General features: G+C 39.0%; 2 protein-coding genes across 4 annotated transcripts in view; one reads left to right on the top strand and one right to left on the bottom strand.

Annotated features, from left to right (window-relative positions):
- Positions 1 to 2,898: 2,898 nt before the first annotated feature.
- cldn10a (claudin 10a) lies at positions 2,899 to 12,921 on the bottom strand. Its single transcript, XM_072682943.1, has 5 exons — positions 12,702 to 12,921; positions 10,494 to 10,655; positions 10,060 to 10,141; positions 9,857 to 9,961; positions 2,899 to 3,034 (listed from the first exon to the last, which is right to left on the bottom strand). The coding sequence occupies exons 1-5, from the start codon at positions 12,919 to 12,921 to the stop codon at positions 2,899 to 2,901; spliced, it is 705 nt and encodes a 234-aa protein (XP_072539044.1).
- Positions 12,922 to 19,079: 6,158 nt separating this feature from the next.
- Positions 19,080 to 19,691, top strand: part of abcc4 (ATP binding cassette subfamily C member 4 (PEL blood group)) — a 33,965-nt gene continuing 33,353 nt past the window's right edge. For all 3 annotated transcript variants that reach the window (XM_072683878.1, XM_072683877.1, XM_072683879.1), the window contains exon 1: positions 19,080 to 19,297. In XM_072683878.1, coding sequence (XP_072539979.1) covers positions 19,224 to 19,297 — 74 coding nt within the window. In that variant the 5' untranslated portion in view covers positions 19,080 to 19,223. The remainder of the gene's footprint in view (positions 19,298 to 19,691) is intronic.

Below are 19,691 nucleotides of genomic sequence, written 5' to 3'. Positions count from 1 at the left end.
TAAGCCTGTAACATTTATATTATTAGTTGGTTTGTGTGTGGTTTTGTTTAGTGCATACTAAACAACCTAATGAGAAATCTCATTTCGAGTCAATCTAATGCAAAGTACAACAACAAAAGAGTTCAAAAATGACTAAAAAAGTATTCATTAATTAATAATATTTTAATTATACTTCATTGTTGCTAAGTCTTTCCCTGGTGTCTGTTTAAAACATAACCACTCTGTTTGGACTGTTCAGCCTATTACTTTATACAATTTAGTTTTTTTCTTAAAAATATTATGTATGTGAACACCACAACACATTTTATATAATTATTGGTTTACCCAATACTTGTTTACAAAAGTACCTGGCATGAACACATTGTCTGGCCAGGTTGCCAGCCCAGAGGAGCTCTGGAAATGTTTTAGGTACAAAGGTCGAAGTCTAGGGTTTCCATTGATCATAAGGTGGAGACAGATGCCAGAGAGGAATAAGTGACTTCCGTTCCAATTTCAATCTAGACAGCATGTTCCACAGCTGGTGCAGTGCAGCAGGATCTAATATGTCTGTTATCAGTTCAGGTGGTTAACAGGACCCAGTTCAGCAAGGGGATATCCATGAAAGATACCTGCAGTCTGTGCAAAGTGCCACATAAAATACATGACAAACTAATAGATAAAAATATTGTTTCCTGTAGAGGATTTGTTTCCTTCCTTCACTTTAAATATATTTGAACAGGGGTGCCCAAAGCTTTCCATAAGAATGTACTTTACTCTATATAAAAATTGGGTCTAGCAAAGCATCTCAAGGAAGTAAGTCAGATTTCAGATTCAATTTTGATAGTGAACAGAAACAAATGTGCAAAAATTGTGTCACTGTCCAAATACTTCTGAACTTGACTAAACTTAATTATTGACAGTTGACTTGGTAAAAGGAAATGACACCTTTTAAATAAACAGTGAAATATAGAACATGAAAGCCTTATCTGTGGTTACACTGACCTCCCGTCAGTCACTTTGTGAGACATTTCTTAACGTCTGATTACCCCACCCCATCTTGTCTGAAAAAAGGTGTCCTACATTAACAGATACTCAACTGGACTCTTAACTGGAATCTGCCACTATTAATATTACCACTATTAACTATCATTACTCTGACCATCACTGCCATGACTATATTAAGTTCTACTACACCATGATTATTATATTATGATTATGATCAGAGCAGTTCAACAGTATAGATGGTTTGGTAACTTTTATCAATAATTTATAAATAGTTCTGACCAGAGGAGGATAGGTCTCCCTTGTGAGTCTTGGTTCCTCCCAGCTCCAGCTCTGAGGGAGTTTTTCCTTGCCACTGTCACCGCTGGCTTGCTCACTTGGGGTCTTGGATCCTTCATGTCTTCTTATGTTATTTCTTTTTTTCTGTCTTTTACTAATTACGAATTATGTAAAGCTGCTTTGTGAAACAACAGTTGTAAAAAGAACTATACAAATAAATTTGACTTGACTTGACTTGACTCATACTGTGGCCATAAAACATGCTGTGCTGCCAAAAAAAACTTATGAAGACTTATGAACAATATGAAACATGCTAAATGGCAGTTAAAACTGAACAAGATTTTTTTAATGGATAGAATTATTACACACAAAAGAATAAAGCTGTACATAGAATTAGCAACATTCTTCTTGAACAAAGATGTCTGGATCCACTAAACTGTTTAAATGACAGAATGTATGTAACAAATTAAGTCGTTAAAGCTTAAGAGTTAAGTAAGGTAAGAGAAATACAGTGACATAGCTAAACTCCAAAATGCATGAAAGTTTGCAATGCATAGCTTGTTAGGGCTATGACTTATTCACAGTCATCATAAGGAAAGGCCAGGTGATACAAATTTCAAAGCTCTGTAAAGCCCCCCCACCCCCATCAAATAAAATCTGAATGCCTTTTTATTTGCTACTCTCCTTTTTTATTGTAAGAATTTATTGTATTGTTGCTCTACATTGCATCGTGGTTCTCGAGAAACGCTTTTAATTTTAAAGACTTTCTTCACAATCACTTATTCTGCTTTAAAAATACACAGTGGACTTCCTCAAGGGGCACAATGGGTGCTATGGCCCGTACAGTCCCCTGACTTAAAGGCATAAAAAATCGGTGGCGAGACCTCAACAGAACAGTGAATGGAAGATGACCTAAGAATCTCACAGAACTAGATGCTTTTTTTCCAAAAAGGAATGGGCAAAAAATCCCCCAAACAGCAATGGGAATACTATTAGCTGGCTACAAAAGCTGTGATACTTGGCAAAGTGAGTGTTACTAAGTACGTACCATCTTTTTTTGTTATTTTGAAACTGTAAAGCATAGAAAAAAAATCCTCTTTATTCCTTTATGCTTTTTGGGAATCAGCTCCTCTTTTATTTGCTTAGATATTCATAGTAACAACTAATCTGCAGAAACATGCCAGTGTATATGTAATACTGATTAACTGCAGCTAACAATGCTTACTTGATAACACTAGTAGTGACAGATAAACTCATGGGAGCTCATTACAAACATTTTTGGAAAGTGAATAAACTCTCTGTCTAATTGAAAAGATTTTAGACACATGCTTTGAGTTCACGAGCGGAAATGAAAGGCAGATCCAAAGAGTAAAAACAAAAGTGTTTATCAACTTTACTGCTAGAAGAGGTGTTTTCTAAATCTTGTCTAATGCACCATTAAAGATCACCAACATTTAAGGTGCACTTAAAACAAACAAACAAAAAAATTCTCCTAGCTGTCTTTTAGATTGCTTTGCACCATTTTGATAATGGCCTGAATATGGTCTACGTCTTGGATAGGCAAAGGTCTCTAACTGGTAACTGGTGTATCAAAGTCAGTGTCTTTGATTTTATTGTAATACTTCTTGTGGGAGTACATCACACATAGGCATTCCTTCCAAATTGTCTGGCCAAGTAGCTTTGATGAGCTCCATCTCTATGAGGACTTTCAGGATTCTTGATGTTTTTGTTTTGAGTTGATATGAAAGAACTGGCTCCACTGTAAGAGTATCCCCTTTAATAAAAACAGAGAGAGTTTTTATTAAATTTTTGCAACATGATCAATCTTTTCAAATAGTATGTTTGGCTATGACACTTGCAACATGTGTAATAACTGTATATTGACTATTTACATCATTTCATGCATATAACTTGAACAACTGAAACGGCGTATTTAACATTTTAGGACTATGGTCTGACACTCATTTTAAAGATGGGCTAATTCATTTTTAACCTAATAGAACACTGCATACTGCCATGATATGTTGACAAACAGGGGCATACATTTGATCTAGGTGATAGACTCCAGGTGATAGGCCCAATCTGAGTGTGTGGAGCATCTGAACATTTTAATAACAGTGTATAATAAAATAATACTGTCACTGTTTGTCACACTTGACATACTCACTGGAAACTTTTAATACAAGAAAATAAAACACAACAAACAGAAACCAAACAAGCACAACCACCAGCTTACCAAAAAACAACACAAATCACATAAACAGGCCAAATCAACAAACCACAACACCACCATGACCACACACCAACCTGGACATGCACAAGCCCAGACAAAGGAAGGCTGAAACACAGGGGTACTTATACAGAGGATAACAAGGGACTCACAAGGAATACCTGGGACTAACAAAGAGGCGTGGCTACAGAGGTGGCGACACTAATGAACAGGAGGGGCTAGAACTGACAAGACAAACAAAGCAATGTGCTTGGGAGCACATGGCAACAGAAAACAGGCAGAAAATAGGCACACATGACAGAACAGGGGCAGGCATGACAAATACAACCTTTGTCTTTAAAACCACACACCATGTAAATCTTGCCTGCATTTTAATCTCACAGCATGTGATAATGTTGTCTATAGGCTATAGACAATTTCACTGAATTTAAGTGTTTCCCATTGCCACGTGTGTATTAATTAAGCACCTTGTCATGTAGTCTGCTTTTACAAACATTTGTGAAAGAATGGGTCATTGTAAAGAGGTGTGAACTGTATGACTAAGGTACAGCAATAAGGTGCAACAATTCCAAATTCCATAGGGGGAACAAACTCCATATTAATGCATAGGGATTTAAAATGGGATGTCATAAAAGCTACCTAGTTGACAACCAGTTGGTTATTTTAAACAATAGCCAGACAAACTACACAATTAGTTAAAGTTTGCATGCTAATCTGCTAATGTAAAGCCCCAAAAACTAACAAGAACAAACCCAACAGAAGTTTGTAAAATACTTTGAAAATGAATTGCCCAGATGGAAAAAAAACAGCATAGACCAGCATGACTGGTCACCAGCTAAGTCAGCACCAGATTTACATAGACCAGCATAAAAAGCATGCCAGCCTGTTCTTTTGTTTTGCAACAGGGTCTAGAAATGTAATTAAAATGTAAATATATTGTAAAGAATTTAATTGTAAAGATTTTCAGCAATAATACTAAAAGAAATTCCCACTGAGACCTGCAATTATGCCAGCTGACGAGTTGTTCATCACAGTGCTGCTCACCTCCTTCTTCAATTGGAGGTAGGGCTGTGACATGGGGAGGCAGGGCTGCTAAACCTGAAGCTGCTTCTGCCTGTTCTGGTTTAGTATGAATAGCACTTTGCCTGTATTGATTAAATGTTAGCTAAAAGACTAAAACACTCAATGTTTTTGTGAAGTATAAATTAAATGAAAACAAATAACTAATGTGTATTTCACGACTAATCTCCAGCAAAGTTTAATATTTGCCCTATTTAAAACACCTTATGGAATTTGTTAGTTAATTACCAGCCAAAGTGGGTGTGTTTGGGTAGGAAAACTACAAAACCTTGATGGTGACTGGCCTTCCAGGACTGGCAATGTGCACCCCTGGACTAAGTTAACAGGTTAATTTCCATCAGTTTCCATCATTTTTTATTTTAAATGCAACATGATGTTTCACCCTTGAAGTCACTGCAATTACAACCCCCACCTGTTTTGAAGGTGCACTGTGTCATGGCGTGTACGGCCAGACAAGACGGGATGAACACTCGCAGAGATGGAATTAAGCAAGGTGTTTATTTGAACATTAAAGGGTGTACAAAACAAGGTGCAGGACAAACAGGGTGCAGCAATCTACTAGGTCAAAACTAGAACACAAACATAAGGTGACAAAGTGGCGAACACAACAAACCTGGGACTGGGAGGAACAGGGAGTGGAAGGGAATGAGCTGAACAAAACTAAGGATCTACCCAAAAGAAGGGGATAAATGAAACCACAAGCCTAGCTTGGGACACAGGGGAAACTAGAACTGAGTAAACAAAGGGGCAGCTGGAGAGCCAGCTGCCTGACTAGATAATAAGGCATTATTATCTTTTTATTTATTTTATTTTATTTTTTTATTGCGCGGCGCTGAGTCTTACAGCCGACTCACAGTGCTGAACCGCTGGATGTCCAAGTGGTGTTCAGAAAATCATGTGGGCTTCATAGATAATTGGTTAAAGTTTGAGGGCAAGCCTGTTTTTTTAGGTAGGGATGGCGTCCACCCTACGTGGGGGGGTGCTGCCCTACTTTCGTGCAGCATAGCCCATAGTCTGCTAATTAGTCGGCAGAGTAGTGTTAAAGGTTGCAGACAATCCAGAGCCGGGACCAGGCCGCAGACAGACAGGCTAAACCGACCGTCTGCGAGCTGCTTTGAGGTGTTACCCAGGTTAAACAATATTGAGACTGTGTCTGTGCCCCGAATTAAACCCAAACATAGAACATCTAGATCAGCTCGTTTTAATAATTTAATCAGTGTTAAATTCTCGCAATCAATCAATCTCGAAAGCAGTCATCGTAAATGAAATTATATGTGATCAGAAACTAGATGTTTTCTGCCTCACTAAAACCTGGATTAGACCTGATCAATATATAGCACTAAATGAAGCCACCCCGCAGGTTATAAATATGTACATAGCCCTAGATTATCAGACAGAGGAGGTGGAGTATGCATAATTTACCAGAATACATTAGATAGATATTATTCAAAAACACTGCATCACCTTCACTTCTTTTGATATTCTCTACATTAATATATCAAATCCAGCCACAAATAAAAATGCATTCACACTAATTAATATTTATAGGCCTCCAGGGCCCTATTCTGAATTTTTTAAAAGAATTTGGTGATTTTGCTGCAGACTTGGCAGTGTGCAGCGACAAAGTTATAATAGTAGGAGACTTAATACTCATTTTGAAAAAACACGTTTGTATCAATTTTAGATTCTGTCGGCATCACACAAAACGTAACTGGACCCACACATCACTGTAACCATACCCTAGATTTAGTCCTGACCCTGGGTGTTAGCATTGATCATGCTGAGCCTGTACCTCAAAGCTCAGTAAAATCAGACCATTATCTAATCTCCTTTGAGCTACATCTTAGGCAAAATGTTAATTCGTCCCCCAACACTGTCTGAAGCGTACAATAGTCTCAATGACAGCTGTACAGTTTACTAAAAACCTCCCACCCCTATCGACCTTAGCTTACACTCCATCAGACCAAACGGAGCTATTTAAATCAACAAACGATCTAGAAAATACCCTCCGATCAACCTTAGACAAAGTAGCACCGTTTAAAAGTAAAATGACAAGACAAAAAAGGCTTGCACCATGGTACAGTGATCATACTCGTACCTTAAAACAAACAATGCGGAAACTAGAGCATAAATGGGGGACAACCAAACCAGAGGTGTTCAACTCTGCATGGAAGGACAGCCTTAGTGAATATAGAAAGGCACTCATTAAAGCTCGCTCAGTGTATTTGGCTTCGCTGATCGAGAAAAACAAAAACAATCCTTTTTAGTGAGATCTCTAAACTTACTAAAAGCCAGGCAGATACTCAACCTCAGATTCCAGCATCTTTAACCAGTCATGTTTTTATGAACTATTTTAATAATAAAATATTAGACAACAAATCCAACCCTCCTTATTAAATCAAACATGGCCATCACCTGGTGTAGCTGCTTTAGAACATAACTTAGTTGTAGAACAAAGGCTGGAAGCCTTCAACCCACTTCCACAGCCAGAACTAGAAAAAAATATTTCACAACCTTGTACAACCTGTCCACTCAACCCAATTCCCTATAAATTGCTAAAAGAAATACTCCCAATTATAATCAGACCTCTTTTAACAATTGTAAATTCATCCCTTAGCCTTGGGCATTTTCCCCTAAACCCTTAAATTAGCAGTCATAAAACCTTTAATCAAGAAACCAAATCCCAGTGTATTGTCTTGATCCCAGTGTATTGTCTAATTATAGACCCATCTGCAACTTAACATTCATATCTAAGATATTAGAAACAACTCTGCTTATACCTGAGTAAGAATGACATGTATGAGAAATTCCAATCTGGATTTAGACCCAATCACAGCACAGAGACAGCCCTAGTGAAGATTACAAATGATCTCCTTCTTGCCTCTGATCAAGGCCATGTATCTTTATTAGCCCTACTAGACTTTAGTGCAGCCTTTGATACAATAGAGCATACTATATTACTAGAAAGATTAGAGAAAATGGTTGGAATCACAGGAACAGCCCTATCATGGTTCAAATCATATCTAATGGGACGCTATAAGGTTGGAAAGATAAAAGATTTATCTTCAAATTACACAGAAGTAACATATGGAGTTCCGCAAGGCTCAATTATTAGGACCGCTATTATTTACATTATACATGTTACCACTGGGCTCAGTTATAAGCAGATATGGCGTTAAATTCCATTTTTATGCAGATGACACACAGCTCTATATATCAGCCAAACCTGATGATAAATTTAGATTACAGAAAATGGAGGACTGTGTAAAGGATATATAACTCTGGATGTCACATAACTTCCTTCTCCTCAACAGTGACAAAACCAAAGTTCTCCTTTTAGGTCCAAAAGACACTGGAAATAAATTATCCGACTTAATGTTAGATTTGGCTGATGCTTCCATTATTCCTGGTTTAGCAGCTAAAAAATTTGGCGTCACATTCGACTCAGATTTATCATTTTAGCAACATATAGCCAATATTAGTAGGACAGCATTTATGCAGCTTAGGAACATTGCCAAACTAAAAAACTTATCTCTACAAGATGCAGAAAAGCTAGTACACACTTTTATTACCTCAAGTCTAGATTACTGTAATGCACTTTTGTCAGGTTGTTCCAGCAGGAACCTCAATAAACTTCAGCTGGTTCAAAATGCTGCAGCCAGGGTCCTTACTAAAACTAGAACATTTTACCATATCAGTCCAGTTCTATCAGCACTTCATTGGCTCCCAGTTAAATTCCGTATTGAATACAAAATTCTTCTATTAACATATAAAGCCCTACATGGCCTCGCTCCTGAGTACCTGCGGGATCTCAGGGTGCTGGCCTCTTACTTGTTCCCAAAATTCAGAAAACCTCAGCAGGGGGAACAGTCTTTTCTTATAAAGCCCCCCAACTCTGGAATAACCTTCCAGATAATGTTCGGGACTCAGACACAGTCTCAATCTTTAAATCTAAGCTGAAAACTCATATGTTTAGTTTAGCTTTTTGGTAATGAATGTTTCTTAGATAAAGGCTGCAGGTCCAGGGGTTTGCGGACCCAGAGAATTGTAGTACACTGAGATGCTGGAGCTGTTGTCTCGTTGCTTACATCGATCACTCAGGTTTGTTGACAGTGGAGCAGATAGATGCTGGCGTTTTCAGGGTGCTCCTGTGTCTGTGTTACCTTCTGTCTCTCTCCTTTTAATTAGGCTGTTATAGTCAGACTTGCCGGAGTCGTCAGACACATTCTGATACTGCTCAACATTCTCTGCCCTCGATAAAATTCCTCTCAGAACTAACTTTCTCTTTTTACCTTCTCTGAGTAAATGGCCACCCAGCCCGACCTGCTGGAAGATTGCCCGCTGAGGTCCCCTCTACCTGCGTCAAACCAGCTGCCACCTACCAGTCCAACCAGCAGGCCCCCCACCCACCACCACCCATAGCAGACCAGCGGCTTACCCGCCTACCACTGCTACCTGTTTAATGACCATGTTAAAACCTAAATGGACTCGTAACTATCTGCCACTGTTAATATCACCACTATTAACTATCTGTTGTATCTGGTTTGGCAATTTTTATCAATAATGTTTAAATAGTTCTGCCCAGAGGAGGATGGGTCCCTCTTGTGAGCCTTGGTTCCTCCCAAGGTTTCTTCCTCCAGCTCTGATTAAGTTTTTCCTTGCCACTGTCGCCGTTGGCTTGCTCACTGGGGGTCTTTGATCCTTCATGTCTTACGTTATTTCTTCTTTCTTCTTTGTCTCTGTCTTTTATTAATTACTAATTATGTAAAGCTGCTTTGTGACGACAACAGTTGTAAAAAGCGCTATACAAATAAATCTGACTTGACTTGACTTGACTATTATTATTTTTAATTATTATTATATTTTAGTTGGGCACCTGAGTATGCTGTGACTGCTTCGTGAGCTGGGATCGCCAAGGAGCATGAGCAGAAAGCAACGCAACACGCTTTCCTTTAGAACCAGACTAGGATATTTCTTGAACCAGATCAGAACACTAGTCTGCATGAACACATAAATACACAGTTATATTTTTTAATTAAAGGGCCCTTCATTAAAATTAGCTTGTTATTGAGCTGTTTCATCATTTTAGACAACTGATTACAATTAACTTAAGCTTTAGCATTCAGGTGTTCTAGTCCAGCCAACACATGTGCATGTGTTTTAGAGCTGTGTGTGAAATAATTCTATCTACATTTTTGCCAAAATCCATGACACCATCTTTAAAGTGTCATATTAGTGATCCAACTGTAATCTACTCCATGTTGTGCAAAATGTACCCCACACTACCTCATGCTGAAGCCCTCTGTCATAGAGAAGAAGAAAATGAAGCCCCCCAGGATGCAGAGCACAGATCCTGCCCAACCGATAAAGAGTGCGGCCCCCAATTCAAACCTGGATGGATATGAACAGATTACAGACATTAGATCTGATTGAATGTCATAAGGTTCATCACAGGACAAGTGTTTGGCAATAGTTGTAGAATCACTTACTTTTGTGCCATGAATAACGGGTCAAAAAATTCAGAGGTTATTCTGTGTGCATATAATGAACATGTTGTCAGAGAGCATATACCTGCAGAGAGGGACAAAAGAGAAAGAAAAAAGAGATAAAGGAAAAAAAACAAACTTCTTACACTTTAGATATAATGCTACAATAGATGCAAGCAAATGCAGTGTTAGGAGTCTTGTCCAAGGACTCTGTGTTATTGGTGTAGCGTGGGGTTTTTGTCCGGTCAGGAAATCAAATCTTAGTCAGCGATGATGGAGGCAATGTTGTTGCCCACAACGCTACACCAAACAACACATATAAATCCGCCCTTATTTACCCTTAAGGTTACACATTTCTCATAGCGTTGTGTTCTTTATAAAAACAACACAGAAAACAGTAGAGCAGTAAAAATGTAGTAGAAACTCTTGACATTCACCACTGAGTATAAAATGCAGTCCAGACAAACAGGTTATCCTGGCCTTTGTGATATCAGAGCCACCTATTTTTGTACATTTCATCCCCACCAAGGCCAGAACTGTCCCAAAGAAGCCCAGACATACTGCTGATATAATCAGCCCACGGCAAGCCTGGATATAAGCTACAGGATAAAAAAAAAAAAAACAATGAGAGGAATTAACTTCAAGAAAACAATCAGTAATTATGATATTATACTGCTGTTTATTATTTTCAGTGTGTGCAGTGAACGGTGGTTACCCCTGTTTATGCCCTTCACTCTAGATCACTCTAGATCAGTCGTCTCCAACCTTGCTCCTGCAGGCTTTATATCCAACCCTAATTGCTACCACCAGATCCAACTAATTTCTGCTTTTAGAAGTCACTGACTGGCTGAATTGGGTGTGTTAGATTTGGGTTGGAGATGAAGCCAGTAGGAAGGTAGCTCTTCAGGAGGAGTGTTGAAGTCCACTGCTCTAGATCGTCTGGTAATATTACATCAATCACTGACTGTGAATGTAAGCAGTAGCCAAATCAAGATTCAGTTGTTGAAAAACAGTAGTAGCAACTCTTAGCAAGGACACTTTACTAACACAAGACAAGACAAGATGAAACAATCATATTTACCATTTGAGACGGACACAGATGGACAGCAAAAATCTTAGTCACAATTCACTACTGAATTTAGTAGTTACTTCGAATCAATTAAACTAGATGCACCTAGGCTTGATTAGCACTTCTCACACCTTGCTACACAAGTTACAATGCATGCAAAACTCATAAGCAACCATAGTTTTAGGATGCTTGCCCAAGGACTCTTACTGGTGTTGCTTGTGTCCAGTCAGGGATTCAAACCTGACTAGACAACATTAGAAATTTAAAGTGGGTTAAAAGGTCTAAACAAGCAAAACACAATCCTACAAAGTTCCAGACAAAGTCTACCTCTGTACGACTTATATAAAAACAATATAAAGTTTTGTAGTGGCCTAGTAGATGTCCTGATTTGAAAGCCATTGAGCTGCTGTGGCACAACTTAAAATAGTGATTTGCCATTAAGATTCAGAACAAGGCTAGCGGTTTTATCGCTTTGTGTCATATTTTAAAGTGTGTTAATAACAATCTGTTGAAAGAAATCTGTTGGTGTTGCAAATTAAAGGGCACAGTGTGGCACCTGTTAAATAAGCCTGAGTAACAGGTGTAATGTGATATTTTTCTTTAAACACTACTAATCTTTGATCGTTTTTCTCAATTGAAGCACTTAAAGTAGGCTCAAACTACTTAAACACCTCCCCTAAAAGGAAATACATAGCCAACATCCCATTGTACGTTTAATGTGTAAAATGTCGGGCTAGATTTGTCACATAATATAATAATTTTCTTTTATTTTTTCCTATCCAGTATTCGATCCAGCATTTTCTACTAATATTGGCCCAATACAATGATCATCAATGCGACATGCTATCTCTAATTAGTAACTATTATAGATTCAGGTCACGTGTAAATGTAAACAGTTAACGCTATTTCCAGGCTTTTTATGACATGTAGAACAAGAGTTTGATTTACTAACTTTTGCTTTGAGAGCATGAAAATGAGGTATCTGGGCAGCATTTTTTAACATGCATTAGCATACTAATCCCCCCACAGAAAGCAGAGCATTGCATGCAGTGGTGCTACTTTCCCTATATTTCCTTATTTCCTATGTCCTACAAGGTCATTAACAGACCTTAGAAGTTGAATGCATTGAATTCCTCTTACCCTTATTATTCCTGCCTGTTGAAAATCCTTTCATGCTCTCAAAACTAGTGTTAGTGTTACCTTAAGTGCAGTTGGCAAAAATTAAACAGCCATGGCACGGTGAAAACCTGTTTAAATGATACAGAAAGCTACTTGGCCCTGGCTAATTTGTACCATAGCCATACATGGATTGAGCCAAAAGCACATTAGAGCTATTTGATACCTTGCTGCTCTTTTGCATTAACAATCACAGTCACCTGCCCTTTCAAAGAGGAGGAACTAGGACTCTGACTCTAATTATAAATGCAGTAAGACACTCACAACTCACTAGTTACACACAAGGCTACATAAACACAGATATGCACACACAATTACATTTTATTTTGCCTGTGATACTCTAAGGCATGCACTACAAATTATGCATTCACTATGGCAGCATGTGCACAAGATAACCAACCATCTAAAGCCAGCATAGAGGGAAAGTCCTTGCAGTTGGAGACTCCAGTAGAATCTGTAACACACGTTTTCCAGAGATTGGACCAAAAGGTTGCTGTAGTGATGACAGTTCCATCAACAGAAGAAACTTTCCAGTAGTCAGTGGGCAGTGTAGAAGAGATTAGAACCCAGCCTGATATGGACAGCAGAAAGGCAACAATCTCTGTGGCCATGTTTGCCATTGTCCTTCAAGAATGTTGAGTTGAAAAGTCACGTGAGGATTGGATAAGATCTCTAAATGTGTGTGGTTCTGAAGGGGGTGTTTGCAGTGGAGTTGTGTCTGGGAGCTGTATCTCCTTCTGGTTGCTTTATATACAACAGGGAGGGCCCTGTACTCAAACCTTTTCAACAACTGACCAATAGCCTTTTGTATCCACATTAGCCATCCATGTCACCACAACACAGTGACGCACATACACACACATCACTCCACAAGAATGATTTCAGGCAGATGGCTAAGGCGTAAGGGGTCAGTAACTGAGTACCTTAGTAGTGAATGTTATTGTAAGGGCCTGAAATGTCTGCCATAGCACATATATGTCCAGATAAGAGAAACAAATAGTTAGGTCAGATTGATAAAAGACATTGCAGTGGTGATTCGGATACAATATAAACTTACCATTTGTGGGCCTTCTTTTGAGAGCAATTAAAAGTTATGTCCCCAACTGTTGGTTAGAATTTGGAAACACAAAGAATGACAAAACAATGGTAACGTCCATATGCAAATATTGTTTCTTGGATTATTATGTCCTTCTTTGTCTCATGGCAATTCCAATAATTGCATAATAAAATAGATACCTGCAGTTTTGATATTTATAATTAACTCTCCAAACCATTGCAAAATACTCAATATACAGACATATGCACATATGGGCTCATCAATAAAACAGGTCATTGGGTTGTTCGTAGAATAATCTTTAATTGACATGTTACAAGTTCATGTTAGCCATTTAAAAATCACAGCCTCCTCTAACTCCCAGAATTTCTGTATTTTGCTTTGCACAGTTGAATTATAAAAGTTTGATACATGAACTGATATACCATCAACAAAAGATACTTTCCAGTAGTCACTTTTATGTGTCCATTTGTAGTTTTGTTTTGCTGGTACTTGAGTGTCTCACAAAGTGAACACTATTGGATCTTTACACCAAATGTAATATTAGATGTAAATTTTAGAAAGAACAAAATACTCCCCCAGTTTTATGGGAAATATTGCTACTGTTTCAACTCCAGATTGTTCAGTCTGTTGCTGGCTTCCAAGTAGCTGTTTGATCAAATAGGATTTCTGAGTAGAATTTTAAACAGAATTAATTTCGTTAACATGTTCTAGTGAAGGTTGTTGTCAAGATGTTGGTTAGAAATTGAACTGAAGAAGTGAGCTTGGGCCACAGGGGTATGAACTTTGGGACACCAAGTTAAACAACTTTTATGCTTAGTTTGAAGCACAGAACTGCACAACAGCAAGGAAGACCAAATGTCTTACAGGTGAACAGGTACTATGTGTAAGCAGGCAGCTTGTACCGTCAGCCACCAGCAGGGGGCCTGGCCAGCACAGTAGGAAAGCTGGTGGAGCTGGAGCAAAGAACTCCAAGTTTAAGTTGTGAACAGCTGAAAAGAAAGAGTTTGTTGAAATCAGTGGCGAAAATGAAAACTAGAAAAAGAAAATAGTTTGAGATGAAAAAGGGTTTAGACTGTCCTTTGTTTGAGTACACACCATTTGTGGTGTTTCAAGGCATTCACCATCCATTACACGCACCATAAAATAATACCTCCAAAAAAGAGGTAGTATAAATAAATAAACTGCACTTGAGTCCAAACCCCACACCACACTGTAACACTATGCCTGTCCACTGCTGACGTAAGGAAAACTCTGCTCAGAGTGGAGAATGTGCTGAACAGCTGGCAGATGTTTTTGCGGATATCTTCAACATCTGCCTGAGCACTGCAGTCGTCCAAACGTGCAAGACCACCACCATCATCCCTGTGCCAAAGAAGTCCTTAGTGTCCTGCCTCAACTGTGACTCATGACTGTGCTGCACAAACACACAACACAAATCACATTGTAAAATTGGCAGATGATACATGAGAGAGAAGTTGCAGCAGCTACCAGACTGGTGCAGAACCAACAACTTGTCTCTTAATGTGGACAAAACCTTTGGTGTCCACATCACAGAGAATCTCACATGGTCCTTCAACACCAGCTCCATTGCCAAAAAAAGCACAGCAGCGCTTTTTTTCCTGTGGAGACTGAGAAAAGCTCATATTCCTTTTCCAATCCTCACCATTTTCTATGGTGGGACTGTGGAGCAGTCCTGAGCAGCTGCATCATCACCTGGTTTGGGAATTGCAACGCCTCAGAACGCAAGACACTACAGAGAATAGTGAGGACAGCTGAGAAGATCATAGGGGTCTCTCTCCCCTCTGCCACCTCTGTCACAGATATTCACACCAACAAGCTGCACCCGTAAGGCCATCAGCATTGTGAAGGACCCCACTCATCCCTCACGTGGACTTTTTTCCCTGCTGCCATCTGACAGAAGGTACAGGAGCATCCGTGCTGTCACTGCACGGTTCTGCAATAGCTTTGTCCCACAAGCAGTGAGATTTACTGAGACTAAACTAAACCTCCTACCCCCACTACCCATAGTATTTTAATCTGTCTGCATCCTATTTATCTTATTTATATATTCTATACTTAACTACCAAAGTACCTGCTGTGTTTCATGTTTCATGTGCTTTATAAGCTGTCTGCATATAATGTCACAGCATGTTATATATAAGTTATATATAAACTTATACATTTATAGACTTATGCTGGCAAAAGTAGTGATCCTATTTAGACTGCAATGTAATACTGATTGCAATCTTTCTACTTTTAAACTGTAATCTAATTACCTACTAATTCACAGTTTGTTTGTTTTTGTATCCTGATCATGTAACGCTGTTACATGTATTTCGTTACTACCCAACCCTGGTAAGGCAGAGCTAAGTGGCAATAGCAGTACTCATGGGCGCCATAGCGGTTGGGGAGTGGGGTTCAGGATGATGAGGGTGTGTGACAAAGAAAATATATATAGTTGGCATCCTTTCTGGGTCATTTTGGAGACCAAATGTTTTCAGTTCTATAATCATCATTGCTGAAATTATATATCGATATCGATAACAGGGTTGTGGGTTCGATTCCCGGGCTCGGCAAGTTGCCACTGTTGGGTCCTTGAGCAAGGCCCTTTACCCTCTCTGCTCCCCGGGCGCTGGAGTTGGCTGCCCACCGCTCTGGGGGTGTGTGTGTGTGTGTGTGTGTGTGTGTACTCACTGCCCCTAACACATGTGTGTGAGTGTGTGTTCACTACCAGATGGGTTAAATGCGGAGGACACATTTTGCTGTACAGTGTACAGTGACAAATACGTGCACCTTTACCTTTTTAGAGCAAAGATAGCAGCCCCAATAGGCTTACCACAACCCGTCCCCACGGTTTACATGTCTAATTGAGAAATATACAGTGCCTGTAAAAAGTGTTCACCTCCCTGGATGTTGTCCACTTTTATTGGTTTACAATGGAATCATGGTTAATATAATTTGGCTTTTTTGACAAAAAGTTTTTTTTTACAAAGTAATGTCAATTAAATATAAATACAGAATGCAAAATAAATTACTTCATAAATATTTAGCCCCTTAAAAGTGACTCCAGACATCCAGCAGTGATTGACTGTAAAATCTTTGTGGCAAATAAGATATTATAGGCTTCATTAATGAGAATAAAATGTAACTGACAGCTTTGAATGCTCGTAGCACTGAATACTGTAGTGAACATTATACTACTCACATAATAATCCCCCATATTAAGCTTGTTATAAGATTTTTACGGACCTGAAATGGCCGATATAAGTTGTATGGATTTTCAGTGAGCTTGAATTGCATTGGCCAAGGTTCAGACTTTACTACTGTGTTATGACTCATCATTTTTGCTTTTTTTCAGGAACATGACATGACTCACGCAATAACTCTCTCACTTATTGAGTTGTGTTTTGAAGAGCTCAAGATTTATTGAAAGCATTACTTGAGTTCAACCAGTTTGGGTAGTTAAAATGGAAGAGCTTTAAGAGCTTAAAGTTGGATTCCAGTGAATAGTGATCAGTGTTTTATTAAGGAAAACTTTTTTCCAGCTTTTGCTGAAATTCTGAATTAATTTTTTTATTAGTAACAGGGGGCATTGTGGATTCTGCAATCAGGGCACCATATGGGAAGGAATATTAGGATTGAAAGGGCCTGTGACTGACAGGGGCCCTAAAAATGTATATAAGTGAGTATTTTGGCAGAATGGTTAGAGTTCCTGGGCACAGGGTAATATCTTTTCATAGCGCCAAAACATATCTGAAATGTTACACAATACCATTTTTGTCTTGTTTAAAAAACCAACATAGTGAGAGCAGACCTGACTGCATGGTGGCTAATAAGCTTTAACTGAGACCATGTTTTACATCACAAAGGTACAATTTGACATTATGCCACAGAATTTGCAGATATAATTTAACATTCATTGGCCCTTTAATAATCCCAAGCTATTCAGGCCCCAAGGCTGCTGCCACACAACACTACATTCTCTCAGCCATGCTTCACAGCTAGGATAAGGTTTTGATGTTGGAACAGCACTCTCTTTCTGTTGTGTGTGTGTGTGTGTTTTAGCAATACCTTTATCTATGTAGTGGCCACCTGTTCTGTCTCTCAATGTGTGTTTTTAATGCACTGCCCTTTCAGAGGCTTATCCAACGGAAATCCTCTGAATAACATAGGACAGAGAAAAATATAGAACATCGGAGAGAGAAAGAGAAAAGAAAAATACCTAATTCACATATTAAATGATTTCATTTAGCTCCTTGTGTCACCAACCTGACTCTTTCCATGTACTTTCCATGTATTAAGGACAAGCCTAGTGATGGCAGCATCAACTATAACTGCACTGGCATATGGCAGAAAAATGGCACATTTTTCCCTGCTCCTATTCTTATTTACTGTAATTGTAGAATTGATACAGATTAGACATAATCTGATACCTACCTCCTGGTATCAGATTATGCCTCATGTCTAATCTGTATTAATCCTACTACTATTGTTTGCAACAAGTCTAATGTGTAGACTACATGCTAAGAGAAATTATGTGTTAATGTGCCTAGTTCTCCAAAGCTTCTTTAATCACCTTAACTGGTAGACAGTTTAATGTTATTCTAATGTTAAATAGGGACTGAAATGCTCTGTTCATTTTGCACTGCTGTTGAGAGATTGTTTCTTCACCCACAGTGTCTAACAGACACATGTTGAGATAATATGCTGGATAAGCTGATCAATGTTGTTGAAAATCCAGAAGAGAGACCACCATTTGCTGTTGTAATGGACAGCAGCATACTAAGACTTTGCAAGACTTTGTTTCAAGACGTTAGTGAGTCCTTCTTACAATGCCCTTCTTGTGAACAGCAGAAGCAGAATTCCACAAAGCAGAATACCTCAGAAAGCTGAACAACTTAAAGTTAAAATGAGAACTGTAAATGGAATGCTTCTTAGCTTAGCACTACTATGCTCATGTATTTTATTTCCCTCCTCTGACACAGTGGTCTTTTTAGGGGTCCACTGCCCACACCATTTCCCTATGTTCCCTGCTTGGACACACTTACTTCAGTAAGTTGGGTCAGGTGCTGGTGCAAGGAATGCATTTAAATGTGATAGATAGTTGGCCTCCAGGACCAGGTTTGGAGACCACTACTATAACACACCAGACCCATTACATACCAGATTTGTTCATTATTAATAAGCTAAATGACATGTGGGATGACGGACAACTCAAAAACTTACACAATGTTTAGGGTCTACAATTCTGGACCTGAAAATCACCAGCCCGCCTCCTATTGGGGCATGCAGACTTTAGGTTTAAGCCTAGATAAATGATAAGCTAAATTCTGCTCTGTGAAATGCACCATATGTTGATTTATCTAAATGTCCACTCGACAAAAAAGGCCTTTTGTTATGTCTAGAATTTACTACATGCAGATTTACATACAGGGTGCATGTCAGATTCTACTTTTCTTAGTTTTCATTTATATAACTGACTAATAGCCGCGATAAAAAATGCGATGGTAAAAAGTGTTTCGCAATTTAAGCACTTCCGATTAGGCTTTTTAACATGTCCACCAGTGGCAGTTCAAACCTAAATGCATACCTACGGGAAAGTAAACCAATAAGCTTTTTGCGAAAATGGCCAGGGCCAATAGCAAGCAGTACACTCGCGGGCCAACTGGGCGGCGTCCTTGATCGCACTAGTTGCGTCTTTACGATGCAGTAGCGCGAGAGAGCCGTCGTCACCTGGTCGTTGCCATGTGCACACTACAAAGTTACACAACAGTTTATGAGGAATCTGTTTAGAAGTGAGAAGAGAACTCTGTAGAGCGGCACGTGGGTGTCTAGCTAAAACCCCAGGGCTAATTACTAATCGTTATGGAGCCTGTAAGCAAAGATGTCAAGATTAATCCGGCCGCTTCAGCTAATATTTTCTCGCAGATACTCTTCTGGTAAGTAAGCTAGCTAGCTAAGTTATTACAACCGGTCTTTTATATACGTTTTAGGTCTATATGGCTTTGCTGGCCACGGGAAAATAAATAATAAGTTACTGGTAAATTGTGTATGCCTGTGCCCATCGACAGTATCTCGGAAAGATCAATTTGGAAAAGTAATAAGCTAGCAAGCTAGTATGTATGGGCTAGCGAGATTAGCTTAGGGCAACAGACGTAGTAGGCGGATCCCTTTTCTTCGGGGAGATGATGACCATACGTCACATCATCTTTTGTAGAAAACGTTAATAATTCAACGACTGACACATCGATATGGAATAAATTTGCTTCTTAAACTGGTCCACATATGCTTCAGAATGAGCAACTCTACATATTGTCTCCGCAAGAACTCACA

The sequence above is a fragment of the Salminus brasiliensis genome, chromosome 7, assembly GCF_030463535.1.
Source record: "Salminus brasiliensis chromosome 7, fSalBra1.hap2, whole genome shotgun sequence".
Classification (NCBI taxonomy): domain Eukaryota; kingdom Metazoa; phylum Chordata; class Actinopteri; order Characiformes; family Bryconidae; genus Salminus; species Salminus brasiliensis.
The sequence above is the reverse complement of the archived record's forward strand: the minus strand, read 5'-3'. Positions and strand labels throughout refer to the sequence as shown.